At 35.1% G+C, this 18,786-nt stretch overlaps 1 protein-coding gene and 1 pseudogene across 3 annotated transcripts in view; both read right to left on the reverse strand.

The window, feature by feature from the left end:
• Rev3l (REV3 like, DNA directed polymerase zeta catalytic subunit) overlaps positions 1 to 18,786 on the reverse strand; it is a 143,165-nt gene that overhangs the window by 30,712 nt on the left and 93,667 nt on the right. For all 3 annotated transcript variants that reach the window (XR_005881818.1, XM_040758199.1, XM_040758200.1), the window contains 6 exons: positions 17,861 to 17,943; positions 16,545 to 16,670; positions 12,680 to 12,872; positions 11,279 to 11,390; positions 9,316 to 9,431; positions 1,940 to 2,058 (listed from right to left, as the gene is read on the reverse strand). Coding sequence is in view for 2 of the 3 variants with exons in the window: in XM_040758199.1 (XP_040614133.1) it covers positions 1,940 to 2,058; positions 9,316 to 9,431; positions 11,279 to 11,390; positions 12,680 to 12,872; positions 16,545 to 16,670; positions 17,861 to 17,943 (749 nt within the window). In the remaining variant the exon portion in view is untranslated. The remainder of the gene's footprint in view (positions 1 to 1,939; positions 2,059 to 9,315; positions 9,432 to 11,278; positions 11,391 to 12,679; positions 12,873 to 16,544; positions 16,671 to 17,860; positions 17,944 to 18,786) is intronic.
• Positions 2,479 to 7,675, reverse strand: LOC110341468 (annotated as a pseudogene).

Here is an 18,786-nt window from a genome sequence, read left to right on the forward strand (position 1 = left end):
CTCTTTCCCTGTCTCTCACTGGCTGACAAAGACAGAACGGGCAATGCATGAGGTAAAAACCCAGGATGTTTAAATGAGGAAGAATGGCAAAGACTCTGATAACAGCAGAATAAAGCTCACCCTGCAAGCTGTAGGGAGAACATGCATTACAGATCAAGTGAGTGCTGTGGAGAGTAACTCTAAATGCTTTCTTTCAATGAGGCAATAAGGGAAGTGATGGAAGTGAGGGAGGGACCCTATGGGGAAGATACAACTAGAAATGATGAGTGTTACCAGGCAAATCAGGTTCTTAGAGGGAGCTGATGATTCAAAAGATCTTAAATATATTCAGTTTTCAGGGTAAGAATCATATATTCCTTTAAGTAGCTAATATATATCTAATACAAATTATTATTTAAGAGGCAGTGAGTGGGTTTACCATTAAGTACTCAAAGTTCCAGTGGGAACAGCAGAAATTTTATTTTTAGAAGAATCATACAAGTTACAAATTGCCAAGCATCATGAGGGAAACAGATAAAAGACACAAAGATTAAAAGGGGACCTTTAGAACTATTTAAGCCTATAAAATATACTCTGTGTGTATCTAGTATGAAGTAAACACTCAAGGTCAGCTCTGGTCCATAGTGTTGAGTGACAAGATACTACTATCACTCAATTCTATGGAAATTGTCAAATTGCCAGGTATAATTAAATTTTTAAGAAGCAAAGTCCTGGAGTGCTGGTTCAGTTGGCCAAATCCTTCATAAGGACCTGAGTTCAACTCCTCGAACACATACGTGGTAGCACAGTTTGTAATCTGAGTGCTGGGTCGGGGGTAAACCAGACAAATGAGAGACCCTGTTTCAAAATACAAGGTGGATGGCTCCTGAGAAATGATACCCAGGGTTGACCTCTGGTTTCCACAGACATACACATACACAAATCTTCACATGCCACGTAACTACACAAAATAAAATTATCCTCAAGAGATTCATATAATGCAGGATCTCAAGTTAGATTAAATGTGAGCACAACTTCAAACTCAGGGCACAAAGAAGAAAGGGGAAGAAAGATAAGGCTCCATAGTTTTTATAAAAAGCCCACTGCTTTATCTGGTAGAATCTGCATGTGATAGGGCTCCAGAGTGCTTGGAAGTCAGGGTTTAACAAATTCAGGATAGTCACATGGTCAGTCAGTGAATAACAAGGGAAAAATAGAAAGTGTGCAATGAAAATATAGATTCAAATAGGAGATGACATTGGAGAATGAATTTTTATCTAATTGGTTAGCTATTAGTATTCAAAGCCCAAAATTTAAAAACCAAAAACCAAACCAAACCAAAAAAAAAAAAAAAAAAAACAAACCAACAAATCTTTATACTTTCATGTAGAGAAAACAACCTCAAAGATGTAAATACCATCCAGAAAGCTCTACAGGCTTACTTTTACTTTGGGTAAAATAATTATTTCCATAAAGGACTTCAAATCAGTGGGAGAGTTTGCTGAAATTATTCAACCCAAAAACCTACCCACCTGGATGCTGCTATTAATTATTTCCAAATAGTTTCTCTCAAGTTTGGCCCAGTATTTAAATGTATTTATTATAAAAGTTTTCTTCGTAAGATTTTCTTAAAATGAGAAAATTATACAATATTAAACACAAATACCAAAATATTTTATTACAGTTAGACTTTATTGTTTTAAGGGTCTCATTATAAAGCTCAGGCTAACCATGGATTCATGAGAGGTATGTACAATGATACTGATTTTTCTAATTGTTAAATTAGACATAAAAAACAGTAAAGGTATAATATTTTATTTTGCCATTTATCAAGCATTTTGCAACTTACATACAACAATAATAAATCACACAGCAGAGAATTTACGCTGATACTCTATAATAAGTAAATTGTTATATTGGTCTAATCTTATCTCCAAACATTTTAAATAAAATACCTCACCTCATTTCTCATGATTCTCCAAAGGTTTAGCGTAATTCTGCCAACAATATTTATCTCACTCATTGTATCTGATCCATAGTCATCTCTTTCTGCTGAAAATCTGTTTTCGATTTTGTCATCTGTAAAAAAGAATGCAGACTGTAGCAAGACTCACAGAAAACAAGCTTTTAGATAAATTATGCCAAAGAAAATTAAAGCAACAAAAATAAAAATTAAGACTAAAGGTAAAATTTGATTCAGTCTATTCCATATTAGAATAAAGAAATACTCATTATTTTAACTAACAAAAACATTTTTTCTTCTTAAATTATGTACGAATATTGTAAAATAAATATACTTAAAGATATATGCATTTTATTCCTCTTTCTATAAGTAAATACACGTGTCCCTTGGTATCTACAGAGGATGATTCTAGGGTAGGTAACAAAACATGTGAAACACTCCTTAACTTAAATGGCTTAGTATTTGTATAAGACCTATGCATAGCTATATCTATGAACAGCACCACATTGTTTATATATCAAGTACAATGTAATTGCTTAGTGCACATGCATTTTTGATCCATAGTTAGCTGACTCATCCATTTGAAGATAATGAGCAACATCAAATCACTGCAGATGTGTATGAGTTACTGCATGAGAGAGAGTGTCAGCCTCATTTTCCCAAAAGGGAACATCAAGCATACTCAAAAATGAGTGTTATCAATTTCACTATCAGATGTGCAGTAACTGTTTCTTTAATTAGTGTTCTAGAATGATCAGGTTTTCTATTATTACCTTTTATTTTTAATCTCTGTAATAGCATGGCTGATGTGAGCTGTCAAGCAAGATACAAAGACATGAAGTAATTCTTTCCAGTTTCAATGCCTAAGACACAGAAATCTGAATTGGTACACTGGAAGACAACTTAACAGGGAGCTCCTGCCAATCCCGATTTTAGGTGTTAGTGCACAGCCAGTCAAAAGAGTTTCCTATTTGCTTTTATAGATAGACTATATGAACAGTTATCTTCTTGAGGGCAGCTTGAGTCAGCCAGACAAAGTCATAACTGGATTTGGGTGGTATCATCTCTCCAGTCATCTGACCTCCTCCCTCCAAAAGAATCCCTTGATATGCAAATTTCTCCAACTTGCTAAAGGGTCAAAGCAAAAAAAAAAAAAAAAAAAGGAAAAAAACCTGATGAATACTGCTTTGAACTAAACTTGTGGACTTGATGAGAAAATCTAGGACATCTGATGGGGGAAGTCCTGTGTATATGTCAATAAAGCACTGTTGGCCAATAGGGAAGCAAGATAGGTGGGACTAGGAGTCCAGGAGGACTCTAGGTAGAAGAAACACAGGGAGTCAAGATGTAACTGCCATAGGGATAAGAAGCCCAGAAAGTTTTCCGGTAAGAGAAATACTTAAATTAATAATTATGGGATAAATACTTAAGTCAGAGCTAGCCAGTAAGAAACAAGCAAGGCCAACAGCTTCATAACTAATATAGCCTCCTGTGTGTTCATTTGGGACTGATGCGGCTCTGGAACCAGGCTGGCGGGAAGGCTTCTCTTTACATAATGGTGTCAGGAGTGGGATCATGAATTTCCACGTAGAATGACAAAAGCTTTAAAGGAATTTTAGAAACAAAAGAACGGAGAAAAGCATGGGTTTTTGGTAGTAGCATTTTCTCAGGTGGGCTCTGTTTTGCTATCGACAAGCAGAGACTCGAGGCTTACTTAAGGGAGTCTTCCTGACTCAGCATAAAAACAAAACAAAACAACAAAAAAAAAACCCAAGATTCTTTTAAGAGGCTCTGCTAATGATCGAAAGGTGTGTACATACAGCTGGAAGTAGCAGTGACCACATCTCCAAGCCAGCAGCTTTTGCTGGATGTCACCATAGACTGATCCAGTGAGCTGGAGTCATGCTTACGCCCGCCATCTTGGAAAAACTGCAGTTTAAACAGCCCCGGTTTTAACAGATAAGACATGTGGCCAGAAAAACAAAGATTTACAGTAAAGTCAGACTTGGATGAAGAAAAATCTCTAAATGTTTACAGTGTGTTTGAAAATATATGTAAGATTGAGAGAGAAAAAGAAACGGCAAAGTGGTAAATAAGTAGAGAAGCTGGCTGTGGTGGCCCATGCCAGTAGGAATTGCTCCAGAGGCAGAGCAGGCAGGTTTCCAAAGAGACACCCTGTCTCAGCAAAAAGTAAATAAAAGTAAAAGAAATAAAGTAATAACAGATAAATAAATAAGCCACATAAAGATGGAAAATACACAGAGAGTCTGGATACTGTACGCTATTGTGTTTTTCAGTTTTTTGATTGCTAAGGAAGGAACATCTACTAAAGTACACTTGATTATAAATGCTGCTAAATTAATTCAACTTATATCTTTTGAAAATGCCTTGATTTCATAATTTAAGTATAAAGATATGTTACTTTGGAAAAGAGTTTTAGTTTATGTTTCCACAGAAAATGAAAAGCTGAGGATTCCTTCCAGGCTTCTGTGGTTTGATGAACCAAGATACCCGGAAGCAATGGCCCAAGTGATTCAACATCTAAAACACCTGAGATGATGCAGTCTTACAGACCCTGAAACTAAGGACTTAAGCAGGTTTCTGAGTTTTGTCATGATCCCCATGGTATAAACAGTGCCCCCTTCCAGCACGAAGCAGTTTGGAATGAGTGACGTCCTAATTCCCATCTTGTTTATAAATCTTTGTTTTCATTTAAATGGGATTGTTTATAATTGGCTAATGATCACAGCCAATCTCTTTTTAATGGTAAAAAGGGGAATTATGGTATGGGTATGGTTTTTCATTTATTGATACAAATTCAAGGTCAATTTGATATGTATATTTCTCCTCTTGATTAAGTATTGTGCTTATACTGATCTTTTAAAACATAATGCATAATTAAATACAGACTATAGACAGTTACTTATAATAGTCAAAACTTACAGTTAGGTTAGTTAGGTTTTCTAGATATACAGATATATATTTGAGATAGATAGTCTTCAAACCTTTCAAAGACCTTCAGAAAATGGCATTTAAAATGGTTTAAGGTTTTTCTTGACAATCAGAAATGTCTTCTCCTGGAAGCACCAATTACGTCTGAGATAGGCATCGAAGAAACTCGTTATGGAGTTTGCTTTCAACATGGCAAGATTAGCCATTTGGGCAAGAAAATGCTCTTGCCTAGACTGTTTGACTGTTGCTGTATGAACTGGACATGCAGGACCCACAGGAAAGTGACTGCTGAACTTAAACAGCCCTACAGGGTTCCTGATTCATGGAAGAGTCTACAAGACTTTCTTCAGGACACAGAAAAATGACTGACAGACTGCCTATGCAGACGGACAGTTTGAAATTTCCTGCTTTGTTGAGAAATCTTCTGGACACATTGTGGCCTATGGGCTGAACATGGATACCCCAACGTTACAGAGGAACTTCGGGTGACTGTCCAGGCAGTAAGATGTCTCTGTCAATCTTAGTGTTTATATATTATCCTTCTGTGGTCTTTGATAGAGTTGAAGGCAGATAGTTATAATTATAGTTTTCCTTGGTTATGATAAAAGATAAGCTATATATAGAACTTTGAACTCACAAGGATGGGATGGATGATATTTTCTTTAAATCTTACTAAATGTTAATAGACAAAATATTGTAACTGTGTTCTTACTTGATAACTGTTCTGTTATATATAATTTGACTATGTTAAAGTTAAGACCTTTCTTTTTGTTTAGACAGAAAAGAGGAGATGATGGGGGAAGTCCTGTGTATATGTCAATAAAGCATTGTTGGCCAATAGGGAAGCAAGATAGGTAGGACTAGGAGTCCAGGAGGACTCTGGGTAGGAGAAACACAGGGAGTCAAGATGTAACTGCCATAGGGATAAGAAGCCCGGAAAGTTTTCCGGCAAGAGAAATACTTAAATTAATAATTATGGGATAAATACTTAAGTCAGAGTTAGCTAGTAAGAAACAAGCAAGGCCAACAGCTTCATAATTAATATAGCCTCCTGTGTGTTCATTTGGGACTGATGCGGCTCTGGAACCAGGCTGGCGGGAAGGCTTCTCTTTACAGACATCATGGGAGGGTAGGGATTTTAAATGTACTTTAGGATGGCCAAATCAGAGGACATGGCTGCTGCATCTCAAGTGTGGGCTTAGTATCCGGAAGCAGCACAAGCGGCACAGGACCTACAGGAAATGATGGCAAATGAGGTGTAATTTCAGTAGAATTCCAGCCACAGCAATTTAGGTTCTATTGGTAAGGAACTAAAAAAATCAGTGTTTTGATTTTAGATAAACCATAAAGTCTTTCAAGTGTCCATGGGTATTGGTGTCTATATAATTCTTGAATTTTAATCTGAACTGAAAGGCTGCAGTCACTGTTCAGTAAATGCAGCACCTTTATTGCATTCATTTGTTTGCACAAGTTTTATTCCATCCAGCAAAGCCAAACAACACTGGTAGTCCAGAAAGCCTAAAGCCAGAAACCACATGCTACGGTATGCACCCCCTTCCCCCCAGACTCCTCAGCTACCATGACCTCCAGCTCCTATAACATCATATATTAAGTGCCATTCAAGATGTGCCAGGGCTATGTATATTTAAATAATAACAATATACCTTCTTTTAATTTAGCAATTTCCATTGGTTATTTTTTATTAACACATAATGCTACAGCATTTTTATTTCTGTTTTTTCCCATGAAAAAAAGTCCATTGATGCTAGGTGTGTACACAGAAGGCAGAAGCAGGAATATTATGAGTTCAAGGTCAACTTAAGTTATAGTAAGACCCTATCTTAAACAACAAAACAAAACAAAACAAATCCATTGATAAACTAGTTATTTTTTGGAGGGAAGGTATCTTGTATAGGGGGTGTATGTGCCTGCACATGTGCACAGAAGCCAGAGGTTGACATTGGGTATCTTCCTCAATTTCTCTCTACCTTATTTATGGAGACATTCCCTCACTGAGCCTAGTAATGATGCATTTATGGGGGCTAGTTTGTTGGTAAACCCCGTGATACTCCTATGTCAGCTCCCAGGTACCCACCACCACAGCAAACTTTTATTGGGCACTTGAGGGCTTCAAGCTGGTGCAGAAAGTGCCACACTGATTATGCCATATTCGTAGCCCCAAATGACAGTTTTAAATATACATAATTCTCTCAAAATTTGAGAAACTCAAGACAAATCTCTTAACCATGAGAGCTCCTTAGAGCAAAGAGAAAGTCTAGCCTTGTGGGTGATTTCACTGAAAATAATAACAGAAAGCTGGGAGGTGCCAGCACACACCTTTAATCCCAGTACTCGGATCTCTGTAAATTCAAGGCCAGTCTGGTCTACAAAGTGAGTTTCAGGACAGCCAAGGTTACACAGAGAAACCTTGTCTTGAAAAGCCAAAAAACAGATTTAGTGAATGTTGTTGATGAGAGGTTCTACAATATTTAAATATGTGTATTTATATCTTCTACATCTACCATGTTCTAGGAACTTTACCAGCATTGCTTTCTTTACTTTTGTACACCACTATAAGTTTCATTTTGTATTATCAAAATCCTACTTAGAAACATTACATCTTGTTATATGGTGTTATATGGTGAAGAACAAGTATTCTAACAAGGATCATCTCACCTTGAAGGTCGGGTACACTCACCCACACAATGTTCAAAAATGCCCCATTTTTACTAAGTTAGCAACAACAACTTACCTGGTGTTTACTCTGTTTTCAGTCCCCATTACAAGCACACGGAAAGTCCTATTAGAACTTCCACTTTACAGAGGAGTAAACGGAGGCATGTATCTTGAGTAATTTACTTGATATTACATAGGTTGATAGGTGCTTAGCCAGAATTTGAACCGGGGAGTCTTTTCTCTAGAATCTCTGCATATCACCACTATTATGCTACCCCATAAACCTCATACCCTTCCTGCTGTACTCTGTTGCTTAAGAAAAAATTTCTTTCCTCCCTCCACATCTTCCTCCTTTCCTGTGGTGCTGGGAGATCAAATGCAAAACTTCAGACACTCTGCTGCTGAGCTTCATCATTCTTTTGATCCTTACTTCTTACCACCAATTAAATGTAATTAACAAAGTATACCTGAGGTCTGCCTCTCCTGAAAACTCAAGGTCAGCCTTGAAATCATATACATACAAAGGAACACCAAACTAATACAGCAGGTTGTATTTATATATTGATGTATATATATTATATAATAGCATATATAATAATAATCAAAGAAAAAGAGGCCACCAATTTGAGAGGGAGTGGGGGTGGAGGTGTTGGAGAGAAGGGACAAAGGAGGGGCTAGCATGAGGAAAGGGGGGGAATGATATGATTAGATATTAATTAAATTAAAAATGTAAAAAGAACATTAAAAAGAAAAAGCTAAAAAATCAAAATGAAATATGGATAATAAAAAAATTATAGTTGTAGAAGAAAAAAAATATTATTTACAGCCAGGTATGGAAGCTGACACAATCAATCTCAGCACTTGGGAGGCAGAGGCAGGGGATCTCTGTGTGAGTTCCAGGCCAGCCTGGTCTACAGAGATAGTTCCAGGACAGCCAAGACTACACACAAAGAAACTCTGCCTCAAACAAACAAACAAACAAAACAAAACCAAAAATAAAAAACAACAAAAAATTCACAAATTGCAATTAATTTTGATATAAAAATTATTACTCCCAGCCAGGCGGTGGTGGCACATGCCTTTAATCCCAGCACTTGGGAGGCAGAGGCAGGCGGATCTCTGTGAGTTCAAGGCTAGGCTGGACCGACAGCATCCAAAATAATACAGAGAAACCCTGTCTCGTAAAACCAAAAAAAAAAAAAAAAAAATTATTACTCCCTCTCTCTAAACTCAATACCTTTGGGAATTACTCTCACAATTCATACTATTTTCTATGCTTATATTCAAATAAAGATCAAAAACTTAGCTATTAATCTTTATTACTGCTCTGTTCCTTCCTCTCCCTTTCTACCAACTTAATGGGAAAAAAAATAAAACCAGACAAAACAATAAAATTATGGCTTATGAAATCAAGGAAATATTAAGCAGTTTCACAATAACCATGAAGGCTATCTCATAATGTGGGAAAACAGTTTTAGGACACAGGATGAAAGAAGTATAATAAAGATAAAATAGATGTTATGATTTATTATAAAAAGATTTATATATGAAAAGATGACTAGAAGTGGGAAAATTCTCACTGCATAAAGCAGCATATGTAACAGTGAGAATGAAGATTTTTTTCTTTTGCTTTAACCTTTTCTGTATGGGGTTATATCTTACCACAACTTAGTAAAAACGGAGCTAGAATAACAGCATTTCCTTTAACAGTTTGTCATTATTTACTTTATTGTAACTCTACATACCTGGCACTCGAGAGATCATCTGACATAAGTCGACACTTAAAGCAGCAGCCCTCTGTAAGAGGTAGCCCCAGGAATGCATCTGAATCTCATATCCTAGCAGAATATCAGGGTCATACCTAAAGAAGAGGGTAAAAAAAGATCAAAGAGCATACCTTACAACATTTAGACCTTTGCCCAGAAGTATCTTTTCATGGTGTGGGGGACAAAAACCAAAATCTATATTCTATAATGGCCATTCTATAATGGGAAGGGATGTGTCAGTGGTACCTGTAGAATGATTCCTACAGAGTGACTTAGAATAGGTGACTATAGGAATTAATTATTTCTTAAAGTGAGCTTAATTTCACTAAGACTGTTTGTTCTACATCTCTTGGGAAAGAGGATGATGATTTGGGGTGGAAGATAAGCAATTACGACTGGAATATATGAGAGAGGGCATAGCTGGTAAGATGTGGGAGGGTGAAATGTGAGACATGTGTGGGTATGGTATTAGCATAAAGGTCTTCCAGGTCACTGAATTGTCATTTTTATCCTTCTAACCTATCTAGCCTTTCAATAGTGTTAATGCTGAGAAAGAAAATAATTAAAACACCTTTCTTGCGATTTTAGTGCTGCTTGATTCTCACACGGGGTAATGTCTAAGATTGACAGGTCTTCTGAAAGAAGGGCGATTCAGTTCAGTAGGAGGTTAAAATACTAGTGAAAGGCAAGGGAAGTGAGCTGGAGGATCTAAGGGAAGGGTACTCCTTGTCATTACAGAATCGTTCTGGTAAAGCTGAACTGATAACCTCAATCAAATCCAGGAGTTATTTTGTGGCTCCTCTTAGGACCTCCATGTGGTGAGTATCATGGAAATATTTTGGTTACAGGAGAAAATAAAGTTATTTAACTTCAAAGGAAACTGCAGGGAAGAGAGGAATTGATTATAGTTACATGTTTTGAGAGTAAAACCTATAGTAACTCCATAATGAAACTTCAGAACCACTGTGATAAGTTTACTTTTTGTATTTATGTGTTTCATTTGTATTATTTACTTGTATATGTAACTTATTATGGTTACTAGCTGTATACATGCTAGGTAAGTATTCTACCACTGATTTTTCAGACCCTTATTATTTTTGAGACAAAGTCTTATGTAGCCCAGGCTAACTTCAAATATCCAATCCTCCTTCTTCAGCCTCCTGAGTGCCGGGATTATAGAAATAAGCCAATGTGCCTGGTTGACTTTCACTGATTTTTTTAATATTTAGTATATAGGATTCCTTCTTACACAGCAGATGAAGTACTGACTGTGTGCCAGATACTAAGCTATTAGTTTTATATGCATTAGCATATTCCTTATACAGGTTATTAACTTTCCAGATGCAGAAAATTAAGATTATGGCAGTAAATGAAGTGTGTAAGATAGTAAGTAATACAGTTACCAGATGACACCAAAGTCTGTATTGAGCAATTACTTACAAGTGGGATGAAAGAATGAAATAATCTTTTTATATTTTTAAATTAAAATGATTTTGTTTAAAATAACACCATAAACTTTTTTACTTTCAACACAGATCAATTATTGAAATAAAAAAAATAAACCAAATTATTACTGAAATTGTGGCTACCTCTCAAGGTAGAAACTTACTTATAAATGAATAATACAACTGAACTTTTGTACAAATCCCTATTACTTCAAAACCATAGTAGAATCATCTTAAAATCCAACTGAGAAGCTGGAAGCAAGTATTTTTCTTTATTCTCCAACTGTAAAAACAGAACATTGCCTTTCCTAACCCTATTTGATGGGTACAGGAATGGTGACAGGAGGCTGAATTAAAAAAAATCTCTCTAAGGATAATTATATACTTCCGGGTCCTGGGAATGATTCCCATCCTCTTTTACATCTTATATCATCTGTATCTGCAGGAAATGACTGAACAAGAAAGACCAGAAAGAAAATCAGAAAAAACAAGAATACCTCTTTATTATATTTGTAATTTCTTGAAAGAGTGCCTTCTCATCTGCAGCATAGGTAACTTCTAATCCTGTAATTCCAGATCTGATAAGTAATGGGGTCTGATATCTGATATCTAAGGAATAAAATGTTTATTATATGAAACATATCATGTATTATTAAATAAAAGTAATATTAGTCTTTACTTTTGAGTAAGAGAATATGAACCCCACAAGCAAAACTATAGTCTAACTCCTTGAAGATTGTCTTAAATGGCTTTTCTAATATAACATATAACTTAAATTCAAGTTGCACATATTCAATTATTCTCCTAAAGTTTTCATTTATAAAATTCCCAGGTATATATTACTTGCAAAGAAAATTATTTTGTTTCTATGCTTAATTTTCCTAATGGTAAAAGCTTTGTTTAGCAGAAAATAATAGTATGCTAGAAAATGGGTAACATCTGTTCAAAAATTTTTTTTTGAATTTGTCTTTGCTTGCCTGTTTCCATTATTCAAAATCATCCCACCATGGTTAATTTCAAACTACCAACACTAGCTATCTTGAAAAATTCAATGACTGTCTTGTTAGCTGATGTTAGCCACAATTAAACATCAGATTCTTTACAGCTTTCTTCTATACTAAATCTTCCTCATTGTACTCAAATAATTGTAAGGGTTGACTTTAAAATGTCAGAGATATACATGGATTTCCTAAAATGCTTATATGGTATATGAAGAGCCTATGAACTAAATGTACATTTATTTAGGAAGATACATGAACAGTTAGAAAATATATCTCATAAACTACTAACATACAATAGTTAACAATGTCTAAAGTAAACAAAGTCTATATTAGCAGCAAATTATCTGGAGATAATGAAGATTGTCTACCCAAGCTAATGATACCAGATTATGTGGATTTGTTGTGAATAATTAGTAGTCTATGGGCTATGTGCTAATTAGAAACTTTAATAAGATCTTTGTGTCACATGGCTTTTGATTCCCCTCCCCTGTAGCGCAGAGAGCAAAACCTGGAGGCATCACACTCTGATCACTGCTTTATTCCATCTCCAGTGTCCTGTGGCTGTAATTCACAAACTAAGAATCATGAATCTACAAAAAAATTATGTACAGCTTCATACCCCAACCTCAGCCAACACTAGAGAGAAGTCTTCCTCCTTCCTGTGGTTCTTCAAGAAGAAATTTTGTTAAATGTCATTCTAAACAATACATAGTAGCTGGCACATGCCTGTGATCCTAGCACTTAGGAAGCAGAGGCTGAAGGATCAAAATTCAAAGCCAGCCTGAGCTGCACAGCCAGGATAAAGCCAATCTGGGCTAAAGTGAGACTCTGTCCAACCTCCACCCACCCCACACAAACTCACTGGGCAAGCACATCATTACTAAAAATGAACAATACCTTGATGGGTGACTGTCTTGTCTTTATCAATCACTATCACACCTGTGAGTTCTGTTTTTTCTGTGTCTGGGAGTGGAGTATCAGATGAAATGCAGTAGAACAGAGCACAGATCGGGTCGAACTCAGGATCTGGTTGTAAGTCTCTTCTAGTTCGAGCATGTAACTCCACACTAATTAAGGTAAGATTTTGTGTCTACAAAAGGAAATGAAAACTATACTTAAAATGCTTCGCAGTATGCATGTTTAAAGAAGTTCTTTTCACTAAGACTTTGAGGAGGCAAATAAGTAAAAATATAGATAAGTACATAAAAAGACAAAGCCACAACCAGGTGGTGGTGGCATACAACTTTAATCCCAGCACTCAGACAGGTGGATCTTGAGTTCGAGGCCAGTATGGTTCACAGATCAAATTCCAGGACAACCAGGGCTACACAGATAAATCCTGTCTTCAAAAAGCAAAAAAACACTCCCCCCAAAAAAGACAAAAATCACAATTAAACAGTTCATAAATTTATGAAACTTGCCGGGCGGTGGTGACGCACGCCTTTAATCCCAGCACTCGGGAGGCAGAGGCAGGCGGATCTCTGTGAGTTCGAGGCCAGGCTGGACCGACAGCCTCCAAAACAATACAGAGAAACCCTGTCTTGTAAATACCAAAAAAAAAAAAAAAAAAAAAAAAAATGAAACTTAACACTTTTGCTTCCAAAATTAGATTAACTCATGTTCTTATTTCAGAAAATTCTTGGGCTGTTACTTCTCAATGGAAAAATTTAAAAAATTAAAAGAACTGTTACAGAATCAACCACATAATAAGCCTTTCATTTGACCAATGTCCATACTCTTACTGACACACAACACACAAGTCTTTACACTTACTATACTTTGTTAATAAAAACCTCTCAGCTGTAATTCTTAGTTTTTTCTTAAAATTGAGACAGAGATAGGCCCAGTAGAGCATACTTGTAATCCTAACTATTCAGAAGGTTGTATTAGGAAGATGGCTTCAGTTCACAAGCTCAAATTCATTTTGGGAAACAGCAATATTTTGCCTCAAAAAAATAAGTAAAAGTAAAAATAAATTAAAATAAATCAGCATAGTACAGGAAATAAAATTTGGTCTGGATTCATGATTATATGCTATATGCTACCATATACATACAGCTGGCATTGGAAAATAAGGCTATTCATAGTCTCCTCATAATTATTCAGATCACATAAATTAGCAACAGTTTTCTAGTTATAATCCATGCAAGCCAATGAAGAATGTAAGTGCATGACTTCTCTTAGTCACAGGAATAGAATCTGGTAAATTCTATTTTTGGCAAAAAATGTATTTGGAGGACAATTTGAGATTATCTATCAAAACTTAAAACTTTAAATACACATAACCAAGCAATTCTATTCCTGAGAAGTTATGCTATAAACTTATTCACTTAATCAGAATATAAGTAGAAGGATGTTCACTTGAGAACATAAGAGCAAAAGACTAGGAAATAAAATGTTTAAATGGGAGATTAGTAACTAAATTAGCACCATAAAGGTCATATAATGGCAGAGATAGTCAGTAACTTATAACAGTTTGAAAATAAAGAGCCAGATCTATATATGCTAGTATGGAAACATCAGCATAATGTATTGACAAATGGAATCACTGAATGTAGTATGTCTCTATATATGTAAAAATGCAAGCATATGCACAGAAAATATCTACAGAGGCATGAAAATGTGTAAGTTACAGAAGTACACTGCTGGTCTGGTGTAGGAGGGAGGCTTATTTTACCTTGTCTATCTTTTTGTCCTGATTAAAATTTAATGTATACATGTAATATGTGTTTGTTAATATATTTACTAGCATATTTTTTAAAATATGCAAAATATTATGTATGAGGAAGGCACAAGAAAAAATAAAGTAATCCAAAATCTACTACATTTATCAGAACTACATCCTGAAGTTTTTGAAAAAAAAAAAAAACAAAACCAAAAACCCACAAACAGTAAAGCCATGAGTGCCATGGGAAAGATTTTACTTATTTTCATTTCCTGGGATCAAACCCATGATCTCATACAAGTTAAGCATACTTTAGGAACCTTACTTGTATGTGTCTATGTGGTGACTGTGACTGTGTACATGGGGTGTGCACATGTTGGAAATATATGTTGGTGTCTTTGTTGTATTCCATCTTCTGAGACAGCCTTTCCTGTTAACTTGGAGCGCATTCATTTACTAGACTAACTGGCCCCAGGGCCCCAGGGCCACTATACCGCACACACTGCCACACCCAGTTTTATATGTGGGTGCTAGGAATCTGAACCAGCAAGCATTTAGTGACTGAGCCTTCTCCCAAGCCCCAGGAATTTTTAATTGGAAATGTATACTTTTCAGGATTTTATTGTTAATAATTAGCACACAATAACTCAGCACAAAAATTTTTAAGTGGAAAACTTCTTTCCTAAAGCTAAGTAGAACAAAACAGCCAATTTAATTAGGAAGGATGAACATGGCTAATGGGTACTGAGACTTGTGAGAACAATTTTAGGTCAAAAGACCCTTAAGGACTAATTTCATTTTTAGAAATTTTACACTTACATTTTGTATTTCTGTCCTGAGACAGAACTGCTGCTCTTAAGGGTTCCTAAGGGTGTTGTTTATAGCCAACAGAGTAAAGAGTGAGCTAGATGGGTAAGAGGAAGGTGAGGAAGTGTTTAGAGTACTGATAGCAGAAGGAAGACAATGGAAATACAATGGACAAAGTTCCTGAGAGCAAATATTCTGCAGAGAGTTCATCTCCTGTTCTGGCTATTGAAAATCTGACCTGAGACATTATGAATTAATTGTAACTTCAAGATGTTACATACATATAATAAAATTGTGTTTTTCAAATGAAAAGAGAATATCCGAAGGTAACCAGTTTTTCTTGGGGCTAGAAAGATGGCTCAGAGGTTAAGAGATCTTTGCAGCACAATGATGAGAACCAGAGTTCAGATCCCAGCACCCACATAACGTCTCAGACATCCTGCCAACACCAGTTACTTCAGCTTCATGGGATGGAAGAAGTCTTTTTGCTAAGTCCTATCAATTTTGCTTTAGTATTTTTCTTATCTTTTATTTACTAAATAAAAAATACTTATTTGTATATGTTTGAACACATATGTCCTTGTGTGTGTGTGTGTGTGTGTGTGTGTGTGTGTGTGTGTGTGTGTGTGTAGGTGTAGATCACAAGAGAACTTATGGGAGTTAGTTCTCTCTTCCCACCATGTAAGTTCCAGGGATTGAACTCAGGTTGTCAGGTTTGGTGGCAAGTGCCTTTACTAGGTAAACCATCTTGTCAAGCCAATAACTATAGTTTTAAAAAACATTTCCTTTAAGTTTTAATTATGGGCATGCATTTGTTATTATTCCTGAATTTATCTCTTGATTTGGGATTTGGGCTTTTAGTACATAGCATAGTGGGATCTTGCTCCCTCTACTGGCTTCCTTGGGTACCAGCCATACACATGGTGTACTGAGATAACATGTAGGAAAATCACTCATAAAATAAAAAAAATATAAATACATATGTAAAATACACACACACTAACACCATCACCACCACCACCGCCGCCGCCACCTGGCTTTTCTAATTTAACTTGTATAAACTAAATTTTAGTTACTAATTTTGTGAAGGCTGTGAAACAAATTAGTCTCAGCAACTGGTCAATATTTAAACTTTTTTCTATTTTACACAAATACGATAGAATAACAAAATGAAGATTAATGAAGAAAACTGATCATATCCCTTTCTAGTTAAAAAAATTTCATATTCATTCTATGGACAAACCCTGATAGTTAAACTCAGTGTGTACAACCTTAAGGTTGCAGTTTTACCTCGTGTAAAGCTTTCGCCTCTTGTAAGTTTTGTATGCTGACTTTGAAACCATAGGTATTGTTTAAAGATGGTCCATCAATTTGAGAAGTTTCTTTCTTTGGAGTATTTACTGCTGCAAACTGATTCTATTAATAAAAGACACAGTCAGGAAAACAAACAAACAACAAAAAGACGTGCAGCAATCTCATTAAGAAAACAAGTTTTGTTAACATTCATTTTACTTCAGTAACTGCAAAAATATGATACAATCTATAAACAAACTATGTGTTGATATTTGATTTTACAAGCCCCAAATACTGAAAGCAGTAGCAGGGTTGAGCTGACCCTTAAACTCCATGAATATTTATCTTGACTTGGCTAAAGTTTTCGAATGGTGTGAAGGTCTGCATGTGTATCTTACCTTACTGCTATATATATTGGAAAAAAGCTTTCAAGCATTTAGAATAGATGCTTTTTATTTCTCTGTCCCATTCTCTGTAACCCAAATTAGCCTAGTACAGTGATCTATCTCAGACTCCCTAGTGTTGAGAGTATATATGTGAGTCACTATATCCAACTCTATTTTTTTTAAAGTACCTTTCCTGCTATTTAAATTCATTTACCATTTTCCCCAATATGTTTACAATTCAATTACTTGTTTTTAGTATCAATAGTTTATGATTCAAAAGCTTTATAAATCCAAATTTGTAGCATAGAGTCAATACATAAATATTAAAATACATGTTATATGTAATGACCTTTATGAGAAGTAGCTAATATGGAAGCGGTTTGTATCATTTATTTCCAATGACAGCGTCTAATGTATTTCTTTCACATAACCTTATGCTTCTCAATTAAGTACTATCATATTTCTAGTATTTGAATAAGGACATTTATAATTTCTCAATTTCAACAGTAAATAATGTTTTTCTTTGTAATTTAGTGAAAGAAACTAAAAAATTAAGATATATTTTTAAAAAATAAACCAATGAAAAGGATATATTTCTGGTGGGATCAAAAATCACTTACTTGAGCTCTGCTGTGATTGGACTGCTCTGATACTGCCAGTTATCAGTTAATGTATGTGTATCCTCATAATCCACATTTTGGCTATCATATTCACTTTCTCTGTAATATTTGTATTTACACATAAGAATCTTTTAGATCCCAACAATTAAAAAAAACCAAAGATAAATGTAATTTTTCTTGTCTCAAAAATATGTAAATAATGATGCAAAAAATAATGAAAACATTAAGTTCAGACATAGTTAAGTTATCTGAGGTCTATAATTAATACTTGGCCTTGCATTGACCTATATATGTTTAGTATAGTTACCTTCATTTGTGTTGTCAGGAGAACTCTCCTGAGACTTTCAGTATCACTTCCTTTCTTATTACACAACTTCTGGGTTTTTGGTTCTGTAGAAAGAAATTTCATTTTTAACTTCTAAATCTGCTTTTTTTTAAATGAATTTTGTTGTTTCAAACACTTAAATATCATTTGTGAGTATTGTTCTATAAGCCAGATTTCACAATTTAAAAATAATAAAAATGTCAATCTCCACAAAATACTTCAAAACTTTGTATTTGTAAATAAGCACACTTGTGTCTTATTATTGAATTTTATAACTTAGTCATTATCCTTGGGGATAATTCACTCATCAAATGTTTATGATGAGGAGGGAGAGAAATCAAGTTTCTTCTGTGTTCTAGAAAGAATCATAAATTCATCACACATAAATGAAAGTGAAATTACAACAGCTTCCCTTATCTGTATAGACTTTTCAGTGGATATCCATGGATAGTACTGAATCCAGTATATATTATGGTTTTTGCTATACCTACCTACCTATCTACCTCCCATAATAGCATTTAATTTATAAACTAGGCACAGTAAGATTAACAATACCTAGTAACAGAATTATACTAATATACTCTAATAACTTATATGAATGTCATCTTTCTCAAACATTCTTATTTTTTTCACCTTTTCATAAGAAAGTATTTTCCTTTTTCTCTTTGGCATCTATAAATTATCAGCATCATTATTTCTGTGCTTTGGGGTCATGAAGTAAAATAAAGACTATTTGAATATAAACATTCTAATTCTACAAGTTGACTGGATTACTAAGATTCCTACTAAATAGTTAACAAGACAGTAATGTGCATAGAATGGATATATTGGACAAAGAGATAGTTCCTATTCTGGAAGGAAAAGTGTAAAATTTCAAAATACTCAAAACGGCACATGATTTATTTACC

This window comes from Mesocricetus auratus, unplaced genomic scaffold (genome assembly GCF_017639785.1).
Source record: "Mesocricetus auratus isolate SY011 unplaced genomic scaffold, BCM_Maur_2.0 Super-Scaffold_100018, whole genome shotgun sequence".
NCBI classification, from domain to species: Eukaryota; Metazoa; Chordata; class Mammalia; order Rodentia; family Cricetidae; genus Mesocricetus; species Mesocricetus auratus.